Raw genomic sequence first — 26050 nt, forward strand, 5'->3', positions numbered from 1 at the left:
TTGTAGGTGAATTGATATGATTTGTAAGTTGGAAACATATAAATGTTAAACTCTTAGAGTTAACTTAAGAGTTTGACAACTATGAATATAACTTTGTATGTGTGCGTTGCTATTGAAGGTTTATGAATAACTTGACACTTTAATTAATTATATATAATAAATATTATATTAATATTGATCATATTAAAAGATTATTTTGGAATTTCTCGTATAGATGAAACTATAAAAATAAGGCGAAAATAAAAGGTGGCAATTGACATATACCTTTGGTAATCAACACATACTACACTTGACTAAAGCGAAAGATGAACAATTATAATTAATATATGACCTTTATTTTTAATATTATTAAATTTAACTAACGAATCGATAATTATAAACTAATTGATGTATTTGTACCCAAAATTCTTAATTCAAATTGGAATGTGTAGCGAGATAAGTTTAATGATTGAAAAGAATCTTAGCTGTTGCTATCATTGAAATATCAAAGAAATCAATGACCTTTTCTTTTTTTTAAGGAAAAAAAAAAGTTGACCGTATCGCAATTTCAAAGGCTTTAGAATATTTATTTAGCCTTTGACTTTCTACATTTGTTGGTTTTGGATTTTCATAATTTATTATGTGAGTATATATATTCTTTTACAAACTTTTTTCTACTCTACACCTAATGCAAAAAAAAAAAAAAAAAAACGGTGAGGGCTAACGAAGAAATGAATGAATTTAGCAGCTGGCTTCCCATCATCAGCCCATAAAGCATGAAACATTCAAAATAATTGACCAGCTTTTTATATTTGAAGCCAAACCATGAACTCGTTCTTATCCATTAAGAAACATCCACCCTACGCGTGCTTCTTTAACTTTTTGTCTCGTAATCCATAAGCCAGGAACCACCTATCCATTCTCAAAACCGCACGCAGAAGTTCCCATTATATTAGGTATTTATTTGAGAACTAGACTTTAAACTCATGTATTCGCTCTCAAGTTTTTCAAGACATACATGTGATGTTAATTATACATGTGACTTGTAAAAATGCAGGAGAATGGTGGAAACAAGATATTGTTCAGGTTTACAATGACTTTCGTAGAAGTGGAGGAGACCCCGTGTTGTCTGATGCTTACACCATTAATGGCCAACCTGGTGACCTTTACCCATGCTCAAATTCAGGTAAATATTATATATAATTGCCCGTTGATTAACTTTATATCCATGTGTTGATTCTCTTCTGATGCCAGTAATGGTTTGTAATATAATAATTGTTATTTTCTATTCATGTCAGAAACATTCAAGCTGAACGTTCGACATGGCAAAACCTACCTCCTTCGAATTGTCAATGCTGCACTGGAACAAGTCCTATTCTTTGGCATTGCAAACCATAAACTGACAGTGGAGGGGACAGATGGAAGCTACATCAAGCCAGCGAAAGTAGATTACATCACTATCTCACCTGGTCAAACTATGGATGTCTTGCTTGAAGCAAACCAACCAATAGGTCGCTACTACATGGCTGCTAAGGCTTATTCCAGTTCGGCTAATGTCCCATTTAACCCCTCAAACACCACTGCGATCCTTCAATACAAACGAAGCCGATACATTTCCACTTCACCAGTCCCTTCCATGCCTTTGCTTCCAAACTCAAACGACACTGCTGCCTCCACCAAGCACTTGAGCCAATTTAGAAGCTTAGCAGACAAGAATCACCCCATTGATGTGCCATTAGAAATAAGCACCGAGCTTTTCTACACAGTCTCCGTCAACACGTTACCACGTCACAACGGTACAACGTGTGTTGGCCCAAATCTAGATCGTCTCGCCGCTAGTATGAACAATATAAGCTTCAAATTACCTCCTGGGGCTAACATTTTGCAGGCCTACTATAACAACGCTAGTGGTGTTTACGGAGACAAGTTTCCGGACACACCGCCATTGAAGTTTGATTTTACTGGCAATGACCTGCCCCAATTCTTGTGGACTCCATCGGTGGACACGGAGGTGAAGGTGCTAGAGTTTGGATCCACGGTGGAGCTTGTTCTTCAGGGAACTAATGTGCTTGCCGGAACAGAACATCCTATTCACTTGCATGGACACGGTTTCTATGTGGTGGGTTGGGGATTTGGGAACTTTGACAAAGACAAGGATCCTTTGAATTACAATCTTGTTGATCCTCCCTATCAAAACACTGTGACCATACCCAAAAATGGCTGGGTCACCGTAAGATTCACCGCTAAAAATCCAGGTATAAATATTTACGTACACTCACTCCACAAGAAATATTTGAAGTCCTAAAGATTATATTTTTAGATCTTATACATTGATTCAATTTGGTCTGGATATGCAGGTGTATGGTTCATGCATTGTCATTTAGAGCGTCATGTGACGTGGGGAATGGCTATGACTTTCATCGTGAAGAATGGTAACAATCGTGACGAGCAGATGCTACGCCCACCACTGGACATACCCAAATGTTGATTTCAATTTCCAAGGATAAAGACCATGGAAATTCGTTTAACATATTCTTGTATTCTTTTTTTTTTTTGATAAAATTCTTGTATTCTTTTAATTCTTAATGTCTTCATTCATTCTTTGGTTGATCTTTATTAATTGTGTACTTTTCAAAGTCTTGTATGATGCTTGTCTTTTTTAAATACTTTGAAATAAAATCATTGTTTTGATTTTCTTTTGGTTAAAAAAGAAAGTAGAATGTACAATTTTTCTTTCGTCATGTGCTTAATTTGCAAATGGTTTATATAAATTGAATTACAAGAATTGTTACAACTATTAGATACGGCAACACCAAAAAGAAATGAATTAGGTGTTAGTCAAATTTTTTGATACTTTAAACTTTTTTTTCCCAATAAAACAAGGTATAGGAGTAAGTTTGACCAAATTCAAGCTCTAAATTTCATTTGCAAATATGCTAATCAAATTTTTACAAGCTTAATATGTATAAAAATGATTAAAATCAATATTTCTAAATTGAAGTTTGATTAAGAGCTTGTAAATATTTTGAATTCAAATTTTAACATAAAAATAGAGCATAAACTATAATAGCTGAAAAATATAAAGAGTTGAAGGAAGAAATAATGTAAATCATAATTTATCTTAGTTCAGCTCTACCACTTGAGCTCATGTCTAGTCCTCAAGCAAAGTATTTGAGATTTCTCCATCATCTTTCATAGTTTGAATCATGCACTTGTGAGCTACTACAATTGTCAAACCTTGAAAATGAAGGCCGACCAGTATGGGATAAATTTTAAAGAATAAAATAATAATAAAGAATAAATTTTAAATTGTAATAATGGGTTTAAAAAATTAAAGAAATAGAAGATATTGTTGTAATAACTTAAAAAAATAATAAAATAAAATAAAATAAAAATAAATAGTGAATAATAACGTATTTTTTTAATTGTATTTTTTATATAAATTCTAGAGTAATTATAATAAGGTGAAAGGGGGGTTCAATGGAATGGGCGTCAGGATTACATTTACGCGGTCCGATGTTCAAACCATCTTAGCGCAAAGAGGCGATTATGTTTTGCTGAGACCTTGATAAAATTACCAAAATGTCCCTCTTAATAATAAAATAACGATCAGATTTTTCCCATGGCCTTTCATTTTGTGATTCACCGCGAATAGAGAGATCGGGAAGCTTCTCCCCTGTTCCTTCTTCGTTTTCAGCCGTCGCCAGTACTGGGAAGTCCAGAGTGCAGTTTGAGTCGCGAGTTCTCCGGGGTGCACCGTCTATCGCTTTCCCCTCCCTTGCTGCGACGTCGTCCGGTGTGCTTGTGGACCTGGAATTTCAGTTCTCTCCACTCTGTTTCCAGTCTGAGTCCCTCTCTTTTTACACATCGTCGGCGTGCTGATGGGGGTGCTTCATATTTTCTGCTCCTTCTCCTCCTTCACGGTTGCTGAGTTACACCTTCTTCTTCCTCTCTTTGCTTCTGTCAATGTGATTCAGGTGACAAGTTTGGAACCCTTCTTCTTGACTGATCTGCACGTGTTTGTATGAATTAATAATCAAATCATAATTCTTCTCGTGCTGTGATGTCCATGGGTGTGGGATGGGGAACTAGAATCTAGTTGAAAAAAAAATTGTTGTACTGGAAAAGTTGCTGTTGGTCCCTTCATTTTCTTTCTATGTTGCTGCAATAACTGAAAATCTCCCTTTCCCTGTTTACCATGAGTTCAAATTCTCCTTCCCTTCTCTATCTCTGGTTGGTAATATGAGGTATAGAAGTTTAAATTCTCTTCCCTTTTGCTGTTCTGTGCGTGTGTTTGGCTGAGTTGTGGATTTTTTTTTTTTCTCTAACTGTGTGCCATGTAAAGATACTAATTGTGACTTTTTTTTGCTTGAGATTAATTTTCATTGAGGTGTATATATACATTCTGGAAGTTAATGGATTCAAATATCTTTATTGTAAAATTTTAGGGGTTAAAATTGACGAGGAGGAGCTTGGTATTGGTGTATGATTGGATGCTTGCCAAGTGTTTGATAAAATATTTTTTAGAAGAAATTTTGTTTGAATATGTATTTTTGGGATTTAACTAACTCATATATAAGATATAAGAAGCGTGTATAGTTTGGGTGTTAATGACTCTTGAACTTCACACGAATAGTGTAAAGGAATTTGACAATGAAGTGGTGATGAAGATATGTATAGTTAGTTGAGTAAAAAAAAAAAAGTTTTATGGTGTGGTTTGGAAATAATGTACATTTGACGTTCTAACAAAAAAGTTTAATTTTATGGAATAATTAGGAACAGTTATGGAGCAATTTTTATTTGTAAAGTCTTAGTTTTAAAATTTTGAATCTATTATATTTAAATATTGGGGGTGATAATATTGGGAAGGAACTTTTGAACTGTTCAAAGTTAACTAAACTTTAATATATTTTATTGGGTATTAAAGGAAAAGAAATTCAATTGAAATTATAAGGGATGAACTTTGAATTTTTAAGAACATTTCAGTTAAGTGGATAGCGTCCCAATTGATTATTTTTCAATCAAAATTTCTTTTACTAAAATATTATGTTTTTTTGAAAATTATTTTAATAGCATTAATGCGATTATTGAATATTTGTTGATTAACATTTTTTTTTTTTGAGAAATTAGTTTTATCAAATTTGAAATGTTATTTGATCAATTAAATCAAGTTTGAATTTTGATTATGAGATTTTTATTTTATCAAATATTGAATTAATACAGAGAATGATTCATGCGAGTTCAATATTGAAATTTTTTTTTATTCAATAAATGCAAGCATGAGCATCGAATATGAAATTTGATTTTGGCAAGTTTTAATGCTGAAAAGTATTCATACAAATTTGATTTTGAGAATGATAATTGTATCTTAAAAGTGATGATTTTCTCGCATGTTTGAAAATGGTTTTAAAAAGGGACTGTATACAAAACATTGATTGCTAATGGTAGTTCCATTAGCCCTTGGCACGCTATGGTACACCTAGCTAGCAGGGTGTTTATAGGAGGGGCTAACCCCGTGTGATGGCCAACGTATGTGGAACGGAGGGATGATTATTCGTGAGCATCATACTCACGTTTGTTTCGTGGCTTCAAGCCGCGTTTGATTAGCATTGTCCTCGTGGATTGTGTGTCCACATTTGTTTCATGGCTCTGGCTGTGTTTGGTTACTTACCCTCATGAATTGTGTGTCCATGTTTGTTAATTGTTTTGATAAGTCCCTATATTATGATTTCATATTTTATTGGTTTTTATTTAGTAATTTGTTTATAAATATTTATTTCATTTATGTGCTTTCTTGAAATTAAGTGATATTATCATTTCTATAATAGTTCAATGATTTAAGATTTTATTTGAAATTTATAAAGCCATTTTATTATGAAGTTTAAAAAAAATTATGAAAATTTTGTCTTTTTAAGTTACATAACTATTACAAACTTTTCATTTTATTTATGTTCTATTAATTATTATTGGGATGTTATTCATTGGAAAAGATATTTTGATCTTAGATGGTATAGTTGAACTCATGACTCGAGATATCCATTGAGGAGTTTTATTGTTGAATTGAAGCAGAAGAATTATTTTAGTCAAATCATAATGTAATAAAAATTTGAACTTTATACCTATGTTGGTGTCTGGCGTCTGGCCTTAGGTACTCCACATAAATTACAAGTAGAATCTTCACATTTATTTTAAAATTGAATATCTGATTTAATATTGTAATAATTTTTAATTAATCTATTAATGTGTTTAACGTATAAATTTCAGAGTTCTTCCTATCACGGCTTAAAGGATGTGAGGTTTGTGTCTATGTCCTGTGCCGGTCACACCTAATTTTTGAGATGTGACAATTGTTCTGACTTAATTTAATTTTTTTAGGTAAATTTAGCCTTTAAAAAAATAATTCATTATCAATGATTTATTTTTGTTGAAGTGTGTGTGATTTATGCAAAGGATTTTCATTTACTTGTGAATTAATGCCTTTTTTAATATACTACTCTTTTCAAGGTTATATACCAATATTTATGTATCTTATAATTATATTATATTATTGTAGTCCTAATTGTGTTGACCCGGCTCAACTACTAGTTGAATTACCAAATTATTATTTAGCTTTATTGTTCCAATTAATAAATTAAGTGCATAAAACAAGTTGCAATGATTTTTGGGAAAATATTATTCACGGACCACTATAGCTAGCTTAAATGAGTCAAGGACCGTATGAATTCACTGCAATTTCTTAGTCCTTAGTTGAAATTAATTTTTTATATAAAATAATCATATTGTCCTTAAAGTTTAAAATAATAAAAAAAAATCAACCCCTACTGTTTACATTGGCACTAGATACTTAATCATCACCAAAGACCCTACTAGCAGCAAGGTTGCAATAGATCTTGCTGTCAATAAGGCTGCTGACAACCAAAGCTTTGGCATTGATGCCACTTTTATTATAACATAACGGTGCACTATTAATTTTAGAATGATATTTGTTATTTTACTAATGTTACTTATTAATTTAACATGGTCAATTATAAATTGAGAGTTTTAAAACTTCATATATTTTACTTGTTAAAGTTGAAGAGTATTATTGTTAATTAAGAATGGGTTATTGTCAAAATTTAAATAGATATTTGTTAATGAAGGACTAACAATTATACAATTAAGCTCATTATATAAACTAACTAACACTTATATAATTAAGTTCATTATATAAATAACACTTATATAAACCTAAATGAATAGTTGTTAATTTTAAATGAGTTATTGTCAAAAGTTAAATAGATATTTATTGTTAATGATTGAAAGAATGGGTTTAATGAAATAAGTGTATGTAAACAAGTATATTTATTTATTAAAATTGTTTATAATTTTTGTATTAATAAATACAATATTAAAAGTACATAAAAATTAATTTAAATGAACAAAAAAGATCATTTTAGAGTAAAATGAAGGGGCGTTGGCCAAGCTTGAAGAGCACTCGTGATAAGCACCAAAAGCGAACATTAAGAGGGACTTTTGTTTTTTCTTCTCGAAAGAGACAAGATTGGTGACTCCAAATTTGGCTTTTTCCTGCGCCGATGTGTGGACTATATATCTAAAAATACATAGCAAACTGATGAAGTGGCCATTTGGTTAGGGCCTGGATTTTCATGTTTTTCTTTTGCAGTCAATTCCTGGATTTTGATTTTAATATCGCAGATCTCTACATCTAATATCCAAATACGGGTCCTCTCAATTTCAACGATCCATTTAGTTGTCAATTATTGAAGTTGAAAGGTTCTACTTGATGGCGGCAATCAAAAGCTTTTTTGTTTCCCTTAATGACATTTTGTTTTGGGTTTTAAAGAGAACAAAATGGAAAAGCAATAATGAGAACATGCAAATAAATAAAAAAGAAACTACCAATTATAACAATTTTTGATCCCTATAGTCTATATTCAATGATAGACCACTTTAAAGATCTTTTCAATTGAGAGGAGCCATGGTCGGTCTCTAATATCCTGAAGCACATTTTCATGTAATTGTAAACTTGTAACTTCTTTTTGATGATGTGTGAGAGAGATACACACACAAGGGAAAAATACCGCTCTAGGTCCTTATACTTTAATCAGATTTTCTTTTTAGCTGCTGTAGTTTATTTCATGGTTTTTCATCCTTCAATTTTTATTTGTTCTGTTTGAAATGTTAGCCCTTTTATTTTTAAAAATACTTAAAAAGGATCATGAGTTGAAGTTCCTATGCTTCTTTGATGCCCTTCTCCCTCTCACTCTTGATTCCTTTACCTATTTTTTAATTAGACCAAATTTTTAATCAGACAATTTAACTTTTTCCAGGTTTGCATGTTTTTTTTTCCCCTAGTCATCTAATGAATTTTACAGTGTTAAATCCACCTCAACAAAATTAATACTATTTTTGCGCCATATCATGATCCTTTGAATATTTTTCAAAATATAGGAACTAATATATCTTAGATGGAGCAAATAAAAGGAAATAGAAACTATGAAATTAAATTATATGGACTGAAAATTAACTATAAGGATTGAAAACAAAGCATGGGTGAATTTGATATTGCAAATTATATTAAAACTAGAGAACGAAGAATAGCAAATGATTCTTAGACTTCAAGATTGAATGGGGCTAAAGATTATTTATCTCCTTTACATTTTAAAATACAAAAATTACTTCCTCTCAAAAACCTTTTTAATAAAAATATGTATTAACCTATAGTTTTAAAAATAGTTGAACAAGCTTCTAAGGTCGTAAACAAGTTTTTTAATTAACTTAATTGCTCGATCCCTCACTTCAATTAATAAAAGCTAATTTCAAGTTTCATTGCTAATGTGGCTATACAAGATTAGTAAGCATATCTCTATCCTACTAACAAAAACATTCATAATCATCATACAAATTTCAAGTTCTTGCATTATTTTATCATAATTCTACACTCAAGTTATTCCTCTCAAGTATCACCTAAATGAACATAGCATTTAAATGGTAGCCAATCACTTATAAACATTAGGGGAAGAGTAAATTAAACATTTATATATCATTAATCACAAAAAGAGATGAGAAAACCAATGTTAATCCACACAAGCGTTCAAAATAATCCTAAAGTAAAGTGTTTAATTACTCACTATTATCTAAAAGCTATAAATATACACATTGTTTGATTCCACATCATGTTTCCAGAGAGGAAAGGGAGATGAAATAAACAAATCAAGAGAATGAAGCTCCTACCATCTTCAAATCTTCATTCCCCTGATCCAAGCTATTTCAAGGCCAAAACCTTTAGAACAAGTAATCTCCCAAATTTTTTAGAGAATGCCTTCTAAGTTGAACCAGCGGCAAATATATAACCAACCCTTATTTCCTTAGCTAATTAAAATGCATTGTTTTGCTATCTACATCAAAAGTCATAAATAAAGTCACAACTTTAGTTACAACTTTGCTATGTTTTTTACTCTTCTCCATGCATTAATTTGGCATGACTAGTCATCTTTTCACTTCAAATTTTCATCTTAATTCCTTCCAAAAACATCATCAAATGACTACAATTGCTTCCAACCTAACCTTAAATCAAATAACATAAATTAAGCCCAAAAATTTCAGAATAAAACTAAATATGCAAACTCAAAGTAAGATATGCATTTTTCTAATTTGGGTAGTCAAAATTAATATAATTATGCAAAAATATATTAAAATCCTAGAAAAATTTGCTATTTAGATTGATATGAAATTCTAAAGGTTAATAGATATATTTTGAAAACGAGAACCCCAGCTAATTTTCAAGCATTCCCTGTCTCTAGGAACCTGCTTTGTTACCAAAATGGTATCAAACTTAGAGGAAAGAGATAAAAACACTCTCACATGAAAATAAAATTACTTTCAATAATCTATATTTGCTGCACACATTAACATTGCTATATATAAATAGGTTATTCAGCTTCTACGTTTCAGGATTAGAAAGAATAATCAATACAATAGCTTTAATGACCGAGTAGCTAGTTCATGGCAAATTAAAGCCGCAAAACGTCAAAACACAAAAGCAACACAAATTGATCATTGTATTTTTACGCGTAATCATGCTTGTCTCAAAACCCCTCAAACTACACACACCGCTCTCTTTTTCATTTTGAAAATGTCCTTGTCTACAACTAAAATATTATTAAAATATTGATTTTAATATTGGAAACTTAAGTCATTAAAAAAATATTTCTGAAATATAATTTCTATTTTGAACCTAACAATTGCCTTAAAATAGTAATTATTCTATTTATTATGTGGGCTTCATTGAAATATGACGATTTCATTTCTATTATAGCTATTCAATATAAGTGTTTGTGATGTAGAACGGGGAAGGAGAAGGGGAAGAATATAAAAAAGAGAAAAAAGGATCAATAGAGATAATAAAGAAAAGATAAAAAGTCAGAGGAGAGGCAAGATAATAATTCTTATTCAATCAAATGTGAGTCTACAAAACAAATGAGCTAAAATGCTATTTATAGGTCTCAACCTTAACTATAGAATTAAATGCAAGAAATTCTTAAATCTAAAAATTAATGAAAAGTTAATAATAATTCAAATATTACGACAATTAAAATAAAATTCTAATAAAATGTCTTCAATCTTCCAATCTCCTCAAATCTTTAATATCTTTAATTACTTCTTTTTTTTCTTCACATCATTTCTTTCTCATTTGAAGAACTCTCCTCTAGAGAGTAAAATTGGGATATTCTCTAAAAATACAATAGGATCAAGAGATTCTGAGTTGTGTCTCTATTTGAAAACCTTTTCCAGCAATTAGATACTAATAAATGGCATCAAGTGAACAATAAATAATACAAGCATGTAGAAGCACAATATGCAGATCTGGAAATCCTTTCCAACGAATAAGATAATATTGGAGGTAACCATATGGTTCATGAACAGTATGTACTTCCACATTTGCATAACATCAACACTAGAGGGCATAGTAGACGAATTATGTAGAACAGGAGCTAGTTGAAATTGGATACCATCATTAATTGTCTCAAATTCTTAGCTACTATGTGTAGAATTTGCTTCCAAAATTTATCTTCTTCTTAATTAAGAGTTGCCGTTTGAGTCTCAACAATGCTTATATCTAGGGTAGGAGCAAAAGCTTCAATATGATTTGACCAGACTTCTTTAATTTCTATGTCGTCACATGCCTCAATCTCAAAATCACCAATGATATTACTCTCTAGCATCACTGATATAGGTACATGGTCTTGGTTATGCGTATTATCTCCTTCAGAAGTCATTAAGGTCTTTATGTTTTAAGATACTATCAAGAGGATAAGGAGTTATTTCCTTTTGATATGTCTTCTCTTTCTCAACTTGATAGCAATGCCCTTCTTTTAATGTGGATCGAATAGAGCTTTGGAGTTCATTAATTTTATCTCTCACAAGTTCAAGGCGTGAACATATAAAATTCAAGTCTGATTGATCCACCAAATCATACTTATAGTGATATTGAAGATGATTGACATAATCATAATAGTCATGGTCAATATAATCATATTGACAATGATAATTATATCGACAATGGTCAATATAATTATCTTGATCGTCAATATAATCATATTGGCAATTAAATGAGGCCATAATATCACGATTGAATGTGAATTTTTCTAAGTAATTATAGGTAATGGAAGGTGATTTTTTTTTTATTAGGAGGCTCTAATATCCTATTTGAGAAAAGGTTTCCAAGTTGCACTCACCTAAAAGGTAAAGACCCTATTTAACAAATTTAACCCATTGGGAACTTAAAAGCTCCTTAGGGATTACATTTGCTAAATAAGTAACAACTCAAGTAAAGTCTTTATAGTGACCTCTAGAGGCTTAGAAATTACTCAGGGAAACCTATAGAAACTTTAACCAACCTAGGGTAGATAACTATTTATAAGGTGATTTTTTTTAAGGGTTAAATCAAAGGAAAAAGCAAATGAGTGAATGAAGGAAAGGAAATATGAAAAACAAAATAATATCAAAAAAGAAGAAAATATGGTAGAATAGCTTAAAGTGAAGGAAAGTGGAAACAAACAAGAATAATAGGAAAAAAGAATAAGGAAAGGAGACAAATAATAAAGGACCTAAAATTTAGGATGGAAGAACCTTACAAGTAACTTAAGGAGTCTTAAGTTATAAATTTATCTCCTAAAACCATTCCGTATTATGATTCTTGGTACTAAGAAGGGGTTTGATAATAGAAGTAAAGTGGTGGAAACTGTGGCTCTAATGCCAATTCATGCAAAGTAGGGAAGGAAAAGGGGGAGGGAATATAGAAAAGAGAGAAAAGGAATAAGTGGAGATACTAGAGAGAAGAAAAATCTCATAGGAGAGGTAAAATAATAATAATTTTTATTCAATCAAATATGCATCTACAAAACAATGAGTTAAGATGTTATTTATAGGCCTCAACTTTCACCCAAGAATTAAATGCGAGAAATTCTTAAAATCTAAACTTAAATGAAAGATAATAATAATTCAAATATTATGACAATTAAAACAAATTCAAATCTTTAATATCTTTAATTATTTCTTTTTCTTTTTCTTCCCATCAATTTGCCTTCAAGACAAGTGCAACTTTGTATATATGTGCTAATATTCAATGCCGGTTGATGGATAGCTTGATTCTTAATTATAATGATTTTTATATTTTGTGTTGATCATATTAAAAAGACTATTTTTGGGTTTGTCGTAATAAGGGGAAAAAAATATTAGGTAACAATTGACATGTACATCTGGTAATCAACACATATTCACTTGACGAAAGGAGCAGCAAACAACTATGCACATGCATGTTAATATAGGACCTTCGCTTTAATATTAGTAATTTATCTTACGAATCTATAATAATTCTATGATAATTGGAAGTTCAAACTTCTCTCTCTCTCGATAAATTCAATGATTGAAAAGAATCTTGGGTGTTGCTATCTTGGAATATAAAAGAAATCCATAACTCGGTTTTTTTAATTAAAAAAATAGTTGACCACATCGCAATTTCAAATTTGGCTTTATTATATTTATTTATTTATTTAGCTTTTGACGTTATATATCAGTGGGTTTTGGATTTTTCATTTATTATTTAAGTATATATATTCTTAATTACAAACTTTTTCCTGTTCTACAGCTGATGATGCAAAGAAAAAAGGTGAGTGATAACCACGAAGTGAATGAATTGAGCCCATGAATGAAGAAACATTGAAAAGAGTTAATTAGACCAAAGTTTTAATCAGACAATTTTATAATTTTTTTCCTGGTTTGCATATCCACCCCAACATATCATGATCCTTTTGAATATTTTTCAAATATAGCAACTAATATCTCAGATGGAGCAAATTAATAAAAGGAACCAGAAACCATGAAATTAATTAAATTATATGGACTGAAAATTTAAATAGATGGATTGAAAAAAAAAAACATGGTTTAAGTACAAGGACCTAGAATGGTACTTTCCTGTACATGCAAACATACATACATATTTATATAATATGTATGCATGTATAACAAAAAAGAGGAAGGTCTGAAATCCCAATTTTAGGCATGCTTGATCTAAAACATGATATCCAGCTACTGATTCGTGTTTGGCTTTAATGATTTGAAAGAGTTTGTTCTCACCATTCTTAATATTACTCTGTATGTGTAAATCGTTCAGCTTTAATTGTTCTGAAACAATTGAAGTAGCTATTGATGGATCAGTGTTTCTTGGCATGAAACTATTGGACTTTGAATGAGAATCATGATGAAGAAAGGTGGCGTTAAATCCATGCTTTGTTTTGGCTTATGATTTTTTTTTATTTTCTTTTGTGGATTTTCTTGTCACGCCCCAAAATATAAGGTGTAACCGGCATGGGATATATATGCAAAACTGATATCTCATAAGCCTCAACTAAAGAAATTTCAAATTTGTAAACCATAAACACATATAATATATAAATAGAATTTTTAGATATTTTATTTTATTATCATTAATTAATTAATTGTTTTATATTTTTCATGCAACCAAAATTCAAAATTTCCTATAAAAAAATTTTTAGCAAGATGTATCCGAAAATTGAGACTTCCCAAAATTTGTCACCAACAAAGAACAACAATAATACAAACAAAGAAATTGCATTTCTTACCAACAATTATTCAATTTTATAATAAAAATAAGGATTTTGCCTATAATCAATGTGAAGCGTCTATGGTCAGACCATTGATTTAATATAAGGCTCAAATTATATCAAATGGGTCTTGTCAAAGTAATTCTTTCATTCTATTTGAATGATAAAACGTTACAATGAACATGTTGAAATACAAGTTGAGCCTTTCCATCAGAGACCAAAAATATTTTTTCAATGAATTATGTCCCAACAATAAACAATTGAACATAAAAAAAAAAAAAGTTTGAAACACTTGTGTAAGTCAGAGATAACAATTTTCATACAAATTTAATAAACTTTGAAATAAAATGGCTCTATCTAACATTAAATAGAATTTTGAACCATTAAGTATTAGATCAAATATTGTTATCACGTGATTTTAAGAAAACAAAAAAAGAAAATAAATAATTATATATAAATTACTAAATAAAAAAAATCAATGAGATGTAAAATCACCAAATAATCTAATTTATGATTATAAGGACTTATCAAACCATTAACAAACATGGATATACAGTCCACGAGATTAAATAATCAAACGCGGCTCTTGCCACGAAGATAAACGTAGACACATAGTCCACAAGAGTAAGTAATCAACGCAGCTGAAGCCACAAAACAAACGTGGACATACAGTGCGCGAGGGTAAGTAACCAAATGCAGCCAAAGTCACAAAACCAATGTGAATACGGTGCTCACGAATAACCATCCCTTCGTTCCATGTGCGTTGGCTATCATATGGGGCTAGCATCTCCTATAAGCACCCTGCTAGCTAGGTGTATCATGGCGTGCCAAGAGTTAATGAAACTACTGTTAGCAATCAGTGTTTGGTATAAAAACCTTTCAAATCTATTTTCAAACATGTGGGAAAATCATCACTTGCAAATATAATTTCTTTTCTCAGTATCAAATTCACATGAACCATGTAAAACATCAATCTTTCTAAATATGAAAATTCATAATTAATATTTTATAAATTGTTCACTAATTTTCATAGTTGGCTATATCAATTAATAGACCACTAAAATTTGTAAAAATATTTCCATCAATCCAAATATAAGTCATGACTCTAAGAAGTAAAATAATTTAATTAACAAAAGGAGCTAATGTAAGAGAAATATATAATATTTATAAATTGTTAAAAAAATATTTTGATAAAGAAAATTTTTTAATATATAAATTGATTGAGACGTTATCCACTTACCTGACATGCTCCCAAATAGATATAACTTACTCCTAATTGACTTTGGCAACCATATTGGGTCCTTAAATCCTTAGTAGCCATGCAAAACCATTGTCATTTTCTTATAGACATACATACATACATACATATATATAATATATATATATATAATTTATCACCTAAAATATTCAATCCAAAGTAAGTACGTGGGAAAGGAAAAATGTGTTTATATCAAATAAGTGCCTTCAATGGCTATTTAATTAACCACAATACAATATCACACACGATTATTACAACCAAAATCAAGATTTTTCTTAACAAACATTTTACCGAACACATTATGTGCATAAATTTCTAAACTAAAATTTTAAGTTCTTTCTCACCAAAGCTCATCTTAACCAATTCTAAACAAAATTAATTTAAGTTAAATTCTGATCCATATTTATCATCATCATGCTTTCAATACATAAATTTCAGCTTAATTCAATTTTTCTTCTTTCTTTCTTCTTCTTTTTTTTTTTCCCAGCCACGGACAGGACAGCAGAAACTCAAGAGAAAAATTGCAACTTCAATCATATTACATCACACATCACATGCACATATTTATCAAGGAGAAGGAGAGGAGATTAAGGATGCTCACTTTAAATGGACCAATAACGCACAAGCAGGGGAAAGTAAACGAAACTACAGCTGAACAAGGGAGGAAGAAACTCTAGTATGGCTAGCATACCCTTCTAAAATCGTTGGGCTTCCCCACTAGGAGGGGGAAAAAAGAACGGAAGCTTTGGTGAGTAAATTTGAAGTGTTTTGAGTCCATGATTCATTTTTCATTCTTCTTATATAACATGGAGGAGAGTAGAGGCCGAAACAGTAGTGAAACTTCCCAGTCTGATGTTTTCGTCCTGCTGAGCTGGTTCTTGCACTAAGAAAACCATTCATCATCATCATGCAAATTTTAAATTCTTGTACTATTTTCTCATAGTTTACACTTAGGCTTTTCAGCTCAAATATCCCCTAAATGAACACAACATCTAAATGATAGCCAATCACTTAGAATATTAGGGGAAGAGTAAAATAAATATTTATATATCATTAATCACAAAAAAAGAGGAGAAAGCTAATGTTAATCCATGTAAGGGTTTAAAATAATCCTAAAGTAAAGTATTTAACTACTCATAATCATCTACAAGTTATAAATATACAAATTTTTGATTCCATATCAGGTTTCAAAAGAGTAAACAGAGAAAGGATAGAAAAATCAAGAGAATGAAACTCCAACTGTCTTCAGATCTTGATTCCCTTGATCTAAGTTCTTCCAAGGCCAAAACCTTAGCACCTAATCTCCCAAAAGTGTCTTCAAGTTGGAGATTGCCTTCCAAGTTGAATCAACAGCAAATACATAAGCAACCGTAATTTTCATAGTTATTAAAATGCATTGTTTTGCTGTCAGCATCGGAGGTGGCAAATAAAGACGTAACCTTGGTTACAACTTTGCTCTATTTTTCTACACTTCTCCATGCACTTGGCATGACTATTCATCTTTTCACTTCAATTCTACATCTTAATACCTTCCAAAAGCATCATCAAAGGACTACAAATTGCAACTTAACTTAAATTTAAATAGCATAAATTAAGCCCAAAAATATTAAATAAAACTAAGCATACAAACCCAAAGTAAGATGCACATTTTTCTAATTGAGATAATCAAAATAACTACAAATGGTGCCAAGTATGTTAACATCTGAATAAAATGTGTTAGAGATGATATGAAATTCTGAAGGTTAATAAATATATATTGAAATCATCAAACTTCGGCTAATTTTCAGGCATTCTTATCTCCAGGACCTACTTAGATACCAAATGGTATGAAACTTAAAGGAAAGAGATAAATTAAAACACTTACGTAAAAAAAAAATTACTTTCAATAATCTATATTAACTACACACATAAGCGTGTTGTCATATATAAATAGGTTATTCAGCTTCTGGATTAGAAAGAATAATCAATAAAAAACAGCTTTAATGATCAAGTTGCTAGTTCATGGCAAATTAGAGCCGTAAAACATCAAAACACAAAAGCAACACAAAAATTGAATACCATTGTTTTTTTACGCGTAACTATGATGATCTCAAAACCTCGAAGCTACACACACGCCGCTCTCATTTTCATTTTGAAATGTCCTTGCCTACAACTAAAATATTATTAAAATATTGATCTTATTATTGGCAACGTAAGTCATTAAAAAAATTTTCTGAAATATAATTTATATTTTGAACCTAACCATTGCGTTAAAATAGTAATATTAATTATTCTATTTATATGTAGGCTTCATTGAAATATGATGTTTGTCTTCAAGTGTAACTTTGTATATGCGTGTTATATACATTCAAGGTTGGTTTGATGGATAGCTTGATTCTTACTTATAATAAATTTTATATTTTGCATGGATTATATTGAAAGATTATTTTAAGGTTTGTCGTACTGATGAAACTACAAGAATAAGGCGAAAAATATCAGGTACAAGTGACGTATATCTCTGGTAATCAACACACACAAAACAATATAATATAATTCACTTGACAAAAGCGAACGACGAACAATTATATACGTGCATGGAACATTGGACCTTCGCTTTGATATTATTAAATTTATCTCACTAATCTATAATAATTCTATGATAATTGGAAGTTCAAATTTCTCAGATAAGTTCAATGATTGAAAAGAATATTGGCTGTTGCTGTCTTTGAAATATCAAAGAAATAAGTAGTCGGTTTTTAATTAAAAAAATAGTTGACCGTATCGCAATTTCAAATTGGCTTTAGTATATTTATTTATTTAGCCTTTGACTTTATATATTAGTGGGTTTTGGATTTTCAACATTTATTATGTAAGTATAGATATTCTTAATTGCAAACTTTTTTCTGTTATGCAGCTGATGCCAAAGAAAAAAGGTGAGTGCTCACCAAGAAATGAATGAATTTAGCAGCAGGCTTCCCATCATCAGCCCATAAATGAAGAAAACATTCAAGGGGTTGACCAGCTTTATATTAAAGCCAAACCATGAACTCGTTCTTATCCATTAAGAAACATCCACACTACGTATGCTTCTTCAACTGTGTCTCGTAATCCATAAGTATATTGCAATTTCCACAATAAGCTAACCTGAACCAACAAACTATTTGATACAGCAGCTAGTTTCTGATGACCGACTAACGTTGTTGTCAAAAAGAATATTTCGATAACGACCTGGCAACACATAATATAATTCAAAGACTTGGACAAAATAGAAGCCGCACAAATTGAAAAGTAGTCTTACGCGTAATCATGTTCATGTCAAGGCCTCTCGCAAAACTATATATACCTGCATGTATGGCCACCATCTCAAACATCTCAATCATTCGCAGAACAATATATCCACTTATATCAAGCCTTTCTTCAAGAAACAAATATATATCAAGTTTTTCTCTTCAATCTCCCAACACAAGCATTGATCAGCAGGACGAGAGCAATTTCTTGAAGCAACAAACAGCATCAGAAAAATTATGATCTGTGGAGACCAACTTTGCAAGAGTTTTCATGAAAATCTCAGTAATATTCATCTTACAAAATTAGGAGTTTTGTTCCTCAGCAACCTCCTCCTTCTCATGCACTGAGGCATTATACTTTTGAGGTATGTTTCATTATGATAATAATTCAGTTTAACTATATATTTTGAAATACTTCTAACTCTCAAAACATAATGAGATCATATAGACATATAATATCTACATGTTAACTTGCATGTCATGACCCTGTGTTTCATTCAATGCAGGTCAAAGAAGCATCGTACACAAAACTTTGTAGATCCAAGATCATATTGACAGTAAATGGACAATTTCCAGGACCAACCTTGTACGTGACCAAAGGCGAAACAATAATTGATGTCTATAAACCGAGCGAACGAGAGCATCACCATCCACTGGTACGTTGATCAAAAATAAACCACAACGAATCCCCACATTTTTTTATTCTCTATCAATTAACGTAAAGCTAAGCTTCAAGTAATTGTTTAAAAGTTAATTTTAAAATTTAATTTATCAATATCTCACAGGCATGGAGTGACCCACCCAAGATATCCATGCTCAGACGGTCCCGATTTATACACTCAATGTCCCATAAAACCAGGTCATAAGTTTAATCAGAGGGTCATATTTTCTCTAAAGAGGAAGGCACTCTTTGGTGGCATGCTCACAGTCACCATTCTCGAGCCACAGTTCATGGCGCTCTTGTCATCAAACCTAGGCCAGGAACTACCTATCCAATCTCAAATCGCATGCAGAATTTCCCATTATATTAGGCATTTATTGAGAACTAGATTTCAAATTCATCTATTCGATCTCAATTTTTTCAAGACATACATATGATGTTAATTATATATGTGACTAGTTGGTAATGGTTTAGTAGGAGGAGTAGGAAGCACAGGTATAGATAATGGCTTGGTAGACTACTCGACGCACTGGTGCTTAGAGTAGGAATCAAATTGGGTTTGTTGCTTTTACTTCCCTTAGTTGACCATGGTGATACTCCTTGCATACTATTGCTCATCTTTCCTTGCTTCCCTACGGCTTTTGCTCAGTTTTATCATGGGAATAGCTTGTTTAAACTCACCTCCGTCGGAAGGGTCTCAGGGGACCTTGCTATCACATCCCAACGTAACTCAGTTTTAACCCACCCACATATAATAGTCAAGCAAGCATCATCAGATATGCCCTCAGTACGATTGGCCAGAGTCATGAATTGTGATGATAAACATCTACAGATGCTTCCTAAGTCTGCTTCAACAACTGGACCTGGGGCGGTTCAAATTGAGTAGGGCCAAAATGCTCTTCAATGGCTCTAGTTAAACTCCCCTAAGTGATTATGAGATTGGTTTTGAGCATCATCTGTAGCCATAGAACAGCTACCCCATCAATGTGTACGGAAAGCCATGATGATACGTTGAGATAGCGTCGTAGGATAGAATGCGAAATATTGCTTAGCATGAAAAATCCACCCATGTGTGTCAGTTACTATCAAATCTCAGGATTGTCAATTTTTACCTAACATTGCGAGTTCTGGTTGAACCGTGCCGCCACTGTCATAACCCCGGGTTGAAACACCTTAGTCGATTCACTCTCTCGATACATTTTCTCAATCATGCGGAGTAAAGAATCAACTCTTAATTCCAATTTATCAACCCAAACATCTGATTTGCTAATGAGCAGAGCATCTAACACGGTCTCCATCTTTGTCAATCTGGGATCTGGATTCCTTATGAAATCCCCTAATGCAGTCTCTAGACGTTCTATCCAAGAATTGCTAGCATCTTCGAACTTGTCGGCAAATTCTCTAACGCTCTGCAAATCATCTTGAAGTGTCCTCCCATCGTTGTGTGAATTCCTTCAAACGTGTGTTTCATCCACGTTCAAGTCTAAATGAAAGTGCCTTTTGATTGCGTTTTAAAAAAGTACTTGATACGGTTTTAAAAAAATAGTTTATATTGAAAATTAATAAATTAAATTTATGTTTGATGGCAAAAAGTACAAAAATAATTTGAAAAATGAGAAATTTTTTATTTCCCTACTGAAGATTAATGTTATTATTATTTCTCTAAAAGCACGAAGAAGGACCGATACAAACTTTAATGGTTCGACAAAAAATAATAGACATTTACATTGATTTGGATTATAATTGTGTATTCACTCCTTCCATCCAAAATATGCCATTTTTCTATAGATTTTTTCCCCCTTGCATTATTCACACGAATCTGAAATAGGAAGTTGCCAGATTATTCCCACCAAAATTAATGTTAGCAGATTTTCTACCAATTAATTTGGAAGTAGGTTCTGTACGAATAAAAATTTTTAAAGACATCTGCATTGAATTTTTTAGATTAATTTTAAAGAATGTGCATTGAATTTTTTAGATTTAAAGGAATGGAATTAAACACCAAACTAATAAGAAATAAAAAATAAATTTATTAGTCTGGTCCCATATTATTAGAGAATGAAAAGGAATATAAATATTAGAACCTAATATGTAAATATGGCAATTTTTTATTAAAAATGCTGCCAAAAAGTTTAAAAATAGGATTAAATGACAATTTGGAACTATAAACTAAAGGCCCAGAAGTGGTTTGAATCATGAACTAATATTTGACCATTTTTAACCATAAAAAATTAAATTTAGAATAACCTCATTTCACCATTAATTCCATAATAACATCGATACATTTAGGTGTCACGCGCTATAAATAGAGTGTGACTGACATGGGAATGTGAACCATATCATGCATCCCTTAAGTCTTAAATTGAAACCTCTTTTCATTTTAAAACATATTAAATTTGTAATGAAATATAAAACAACTTAATAAAAATTATGGTAATAAAACGCTTCAAATTTTGTAGAAATTTCAGCAGCAAAAATTTTCCTTGTAAATAGGATCTCTCAAAAATTTTATAATACAATATTTTACAAAACAAATAATATAGTATCAATTAGGAGTTTAGCTCCTTTAGTAGACAACATATATCAAAAATATAAACTTAGTTATAAGTTACGTGGAGCATCTAACCTTATTTTCAAAAAATAAAGATACATCAGTTCAAATATTTACATCAAAGAACATAATGCTAGGCAAAAATTCTACCCAGATCGGTTGTATGCCCTTCAGAGGTCAGTAAGTAGTAGGATCAGTGTTAGCTAATGAATCTAGGACCAAAATAAATTTCTAGTGAATAGTATCCCAATAACAATACGTTAAATATGTAGGAAATGAAAGTTTAAAATAATTATGTGTGCTGATATGACAATTTTGCAAAAAAAAAAAATCAATAAATTTCAGCAGATGAAAAGTTCTCTATGGAACTTTAAATAAAATCTTGATTCATTAAAGATTATATCAAATGTCATTATTATTTAATTTCAATAAGCAAATAACTACATCAAATAATTATAAATATGTCACTAAGCATAAAATCAATCAAAGTAAATTCATCAAATAATTAAAAACTCATAATTATAGAGACTTGTTAGAACAAAGAACAAACATGGATATATAGTCTTGAGGGTAAATAACCAAATGTGGCTTTGCCAGAAGACAAATGTGGACACCATAGTTTATAAGGGTATAGTAACCAAACGTAGCCTAAATTATGAAACAAACATGGACAAAAAGTACACGAGGAGTAATACACCAAATATAGCTCGAAGCCACGAAATCAAAAGCAAGTTTTAGACCTATGAACAACAAAAGTGAGAATAGAGCTCATGAAATTCAAACTAGCTAGTCATTAGCCAAGGCGCCAAGGGTTAATGAAACTACTGTTAGCCAACCAGTTGTTCTAGATAAAATCTTTTTCAAATTCAATTTCAACATGTGAGAAAATATCACCATTAGAATAAAATTTTTATTTTTAATATCACAAACTCATGAATCAATTTTTTTTTCTTCATAGCAATTCAATAATTTTCAAAATGAAGTCTCAAAATTAGAATTGAAACTTGTATTGACTGATTAACTGAAATGATCAAATATGGTAAAATAATTTCACAAAATAAAGTAATTTTAATAAATAAAATATCTAATAATCACATTGTTATTGTAAAAAGATTTGCATAAAAATGTAATATTTTAATAAAGTAAATTTTATTGGAAATATTAGTTGAGACGCTATCCACGTACATGAAATTCCCAAATTCAAGGACTCACCTTTCCGTATCAATTAAATTTCTTCCCCCTCCAAATACCTTATAAATTAAATTGAATTTTTTTAAACAAACTTTCACTAAGTTCAATAATTTTCTTCCAACACCACTATCAAAGTTTAATTATAATAAATTTAAAATTTACGAGCAAGACTTTCTATATAGAAATTCTTCAAACACTGTAGCTCAATACTTCATTAAACTACCATCTCTCTTAATCTTTTTGCCAAAGCCCAACCATGCATCATTTTCAACCCACTTATAAAAGCTTTTAGTATTCCAATCCTTTATCACAAACTTCATCCACAACCATCTATTTCCCAAAAATTTAAATAGTTTGATACTAATTTTATACTCAAATTTCTTTTGAAATCCTCAGCTTAACTTCGTAGAACAATAGTACTCAATTTGATATATCATTGACAAGGATCAATGATTTTCAAAAAATCAAATTCAATTCTTATATATAACAAGCATTTTAACAAATATCTTATAAACACTAATCTCCAAGTATCCCACTCTAAGCTCCTCTCTTCCAATTTTATTCTAACAATTGCTTCAACATCAACCATTTCAAATAAATTATTAACTCACCATAAATATATATATCATTATCAAGCTTTTAAGATAAATTTCCAGCTTAATATTTGAGTTGTCCCTTCCTTATAACAGCATGGCAACAACGGAGCATGCACTAACATTATCTAATTTCACGCGCGCACACAACAAATGACACCCTCATGCACAGCAACAGCAGATCACACTCACAAGCCCAACAGAATCGAGAAGAGACCCAAATCTCCTACCTCTGTTTGGTGAAGTGAAGTTAGGGGCAGAGAAGAAATTAGCAACAACTGAACACGAGAGGAAAGAATTCAAGAGCAAAATCGTTCAGCTTCAGCAACTTAACTCAACTCAAACAAACAGCACACAAAGAAACGAACCCACGGCCAACACCTCACAGGGTAGTTCACGGTGTGTGAGCTTAAAAAGGGAGGAATATAGAGATCTTAGCTGATACACAGTAGCAATCAATGAGCTCCAGCACCTGTGAATGGGGAACGGATGGAGCAGCGGCAGTATGACCCACTGGCGATGGTTGAAAGTAGAAGGAAAAGAGGTAGATATCAGAGGAGCACGGAAGAAGGAAAGAAAAAAAATTAGAGCTGTCTCTCTCTGGACCAATTTGGAACAATCGAAAAAGAAAAGGAAAAGTTTATCAGCTTTGAAGGGGGCAATGTCATAATTTTGGAAAACCAAAGCAAAAATAAGATTCATCCTTTTTTGCCTCATTCAGGTTCAAACTTTGAACCAAATAAATAGGTCATGTGGGCAACTTTCAATATACCAACACTCTTTCTTGTTATAATTATTCTAAAAATATTAGTACAAAATATTCCTTAAAAACAAATTATTATATACAAATATTTATTTTATTTATCAAGACTTTTACATTAGGCATAGTAGGGCCATCATTTTGTTTGTTTTACTTTTCTAGTCCCTATGTCTCTGTCTTTGCCCTCTCCTCCCTCCTTCTCGATCTCTCTCCTTGAGAAGGAGGGAGGAGAAGGTGCAGAGAGAGAGAGAGGAGGAGGGAGGAGAAGGTGCAGAGAGAGCGAGAGACATGAGGTAGAGAAGGTAAAAGTAGGAAATGAAAATGAGGGTCTACAATGCATAGTGATGGATGTTAATTTAGAATTATTAGTGGGGTGAGATTGCCTCAAGTTTAATTATTTAGGATTCAAAATGTATTAAATTAAAGTTCAGGATTGCTAATTGTAATTGGATTAAGCCCACTCTCTAATTGTAAGAGGTTACTTGGCCAAAGTTTTTGCTCCACACTTTCAAACCATGAATCCTCCCTTCTCAAATTAAAAGGAAATGTTATTTCTCTAAGGGCACAAAAGATACCAGTACAAACACTATACAAAGATCTATGTTTTTATAAGTTCATTATCAAAACAAAACTATAATGAATAAGGGAAAAATTAATAAATAAAAAAATTTTGGTTAGATAATTTACATGCATTTGATTAATTTTGGAATGGTTTTATAAAGAATGAGTTGAGGCTTAGTGGAAATGAATATGGGGTTGTTTATATTTAGGCCTTGAGTTCAAGTCTCCTAGAGCTTAAAGATGGGGTTTATTTTTGTTTCAGCCAAAGTGAAATTGCTGTAATGCTTTTCACTTAACCCATTAGATTTTTTTTCCTCCTTCCTTGATCTGATTTTACATTTTGGTCCATTAAGAGAGCAAGAAAAAGTTTCATGCCTAGAAGCTTTGAACCCACCGTTTCGCCTCCTCATTCACAGCTTGCCGCAGCATGGCTGTTCAATTCTACAATGCTAGTAGCCCTGACTCGCGAGTTCTTCCTCTCCCCTGCCTTGCCGTTGATTCCTCTTTTCTTCCTCTGTCTGTGTAATTTTTTGGGTGCGTGAGAATCTTCTTCCTTCCTTGGTGTGCGTTGCATCGCCCGAAGCTCCTTTTCCTCTTCTTTCTTGCTATGGTATGGGTTGCATGGGTCTCCTTCTCCCTATTTCTGCTTGCCAATCGAAGGTGAGGTGCTTCAAATTTTCTCCTCTCTTTTTACATTGGATCCTATGTGATGTGTGTGTTTGGATGACTTGGAATTTTTATTTTCCTTTACTTGTTCAGTTGTCATTTCGAAAATGTTGAAGGGGGGCTTAAGCAAGCTAGAATTTAAGCTCAAGTGAACATTTCCATTAAGAACTTTTGATATAGTTGTTTGGGTTACTGTCCAGAGAAGCATGTGAATTTGGTTTCTCCTTTGAAGTTTTTAAATTGTTTATGTGCGCTGAATGTGGAATTTGAGAAGCTTGATTAATCTCAATCTCCTATATCGGGGAAATTTTAGAAAGGTCATTGAGGCGGGCGGCTGGCTTGTCTTTGTTTAACTTTGATGCCCAGATGTTCACTACAATGCTTGAAGGACAAATTTTGGTGAATGGTGGGAAAAATGTGATGATATTATAATTGATC

The 26050-nt window shown here is 31.5% G+C and overlaps 1 protein-coding gene across 1 annotated transcript; it reads left to right on the forward strand.

Moving 5' to 3' along the window:
* The first annotated feature begins 804 nt into the window (after positions 1-804).
* Positions 805-20176, forward strand: LOC129295495 (laccase-15-like). Its single transcript, XM_054934027.1, has 9 exons — positions 805-868; positions 1037-1165; positions 1278-2234; positions 2337-2462; positions 3677-3814; positions 18257-18275; positions 18937-18994; positions 19136-19285; positions 19940-20176. The coding sequence occupies exons 1-9, from the start codon at positions 805-807 to the stop codon at positions 20174-20176; spliced, it is 1878 nt and encodes a 625-aa protein (XP_054790002.1).
* The last annotated feature ends 5874 nt before the right edge of the window (positions 20177-26050 follow it).

Source organism: Prosopis cineraria, unplaced genomic scaffold (assembly GCF_029017545.1).
Source record: "Prosopis cineraria cultivar Desert tree isolate PC_DT_omini unplaced genomic scaffold, ASM2901754v1 PC126, whole genome shotgun sequence".
NCBI lineage: Eukaryota > Viridiplantae > Streptophyta > Magnoliopsida > Fabales > Fabaceae > Prosopis > Prosopis cineraria.

Bases quoted from the DNA above. Each gene is read 5' to 3' on its own strand.
- LOC129295495 (XM_054934027.1), top strand. From the start codon at position 805: ATGAACTCGTTCTTATCCATTAAGAAACATCCACCCTACGCGTGCTTC. The intron at 869-1,036 runs GTAATCCATAAG...GTAAAAATGCAG, and splicing joins CTTCTTTAACTTTTTGTCTC to GAGAATGGTGGAAACAAGAT. The intron at 19,286-19,939 runs GTACGTTGATCA...GCTTTTGCTCAG, and splicing joins GAGAGCATCACCATCCACTG to TTTTATCATGGGAATAGCTT.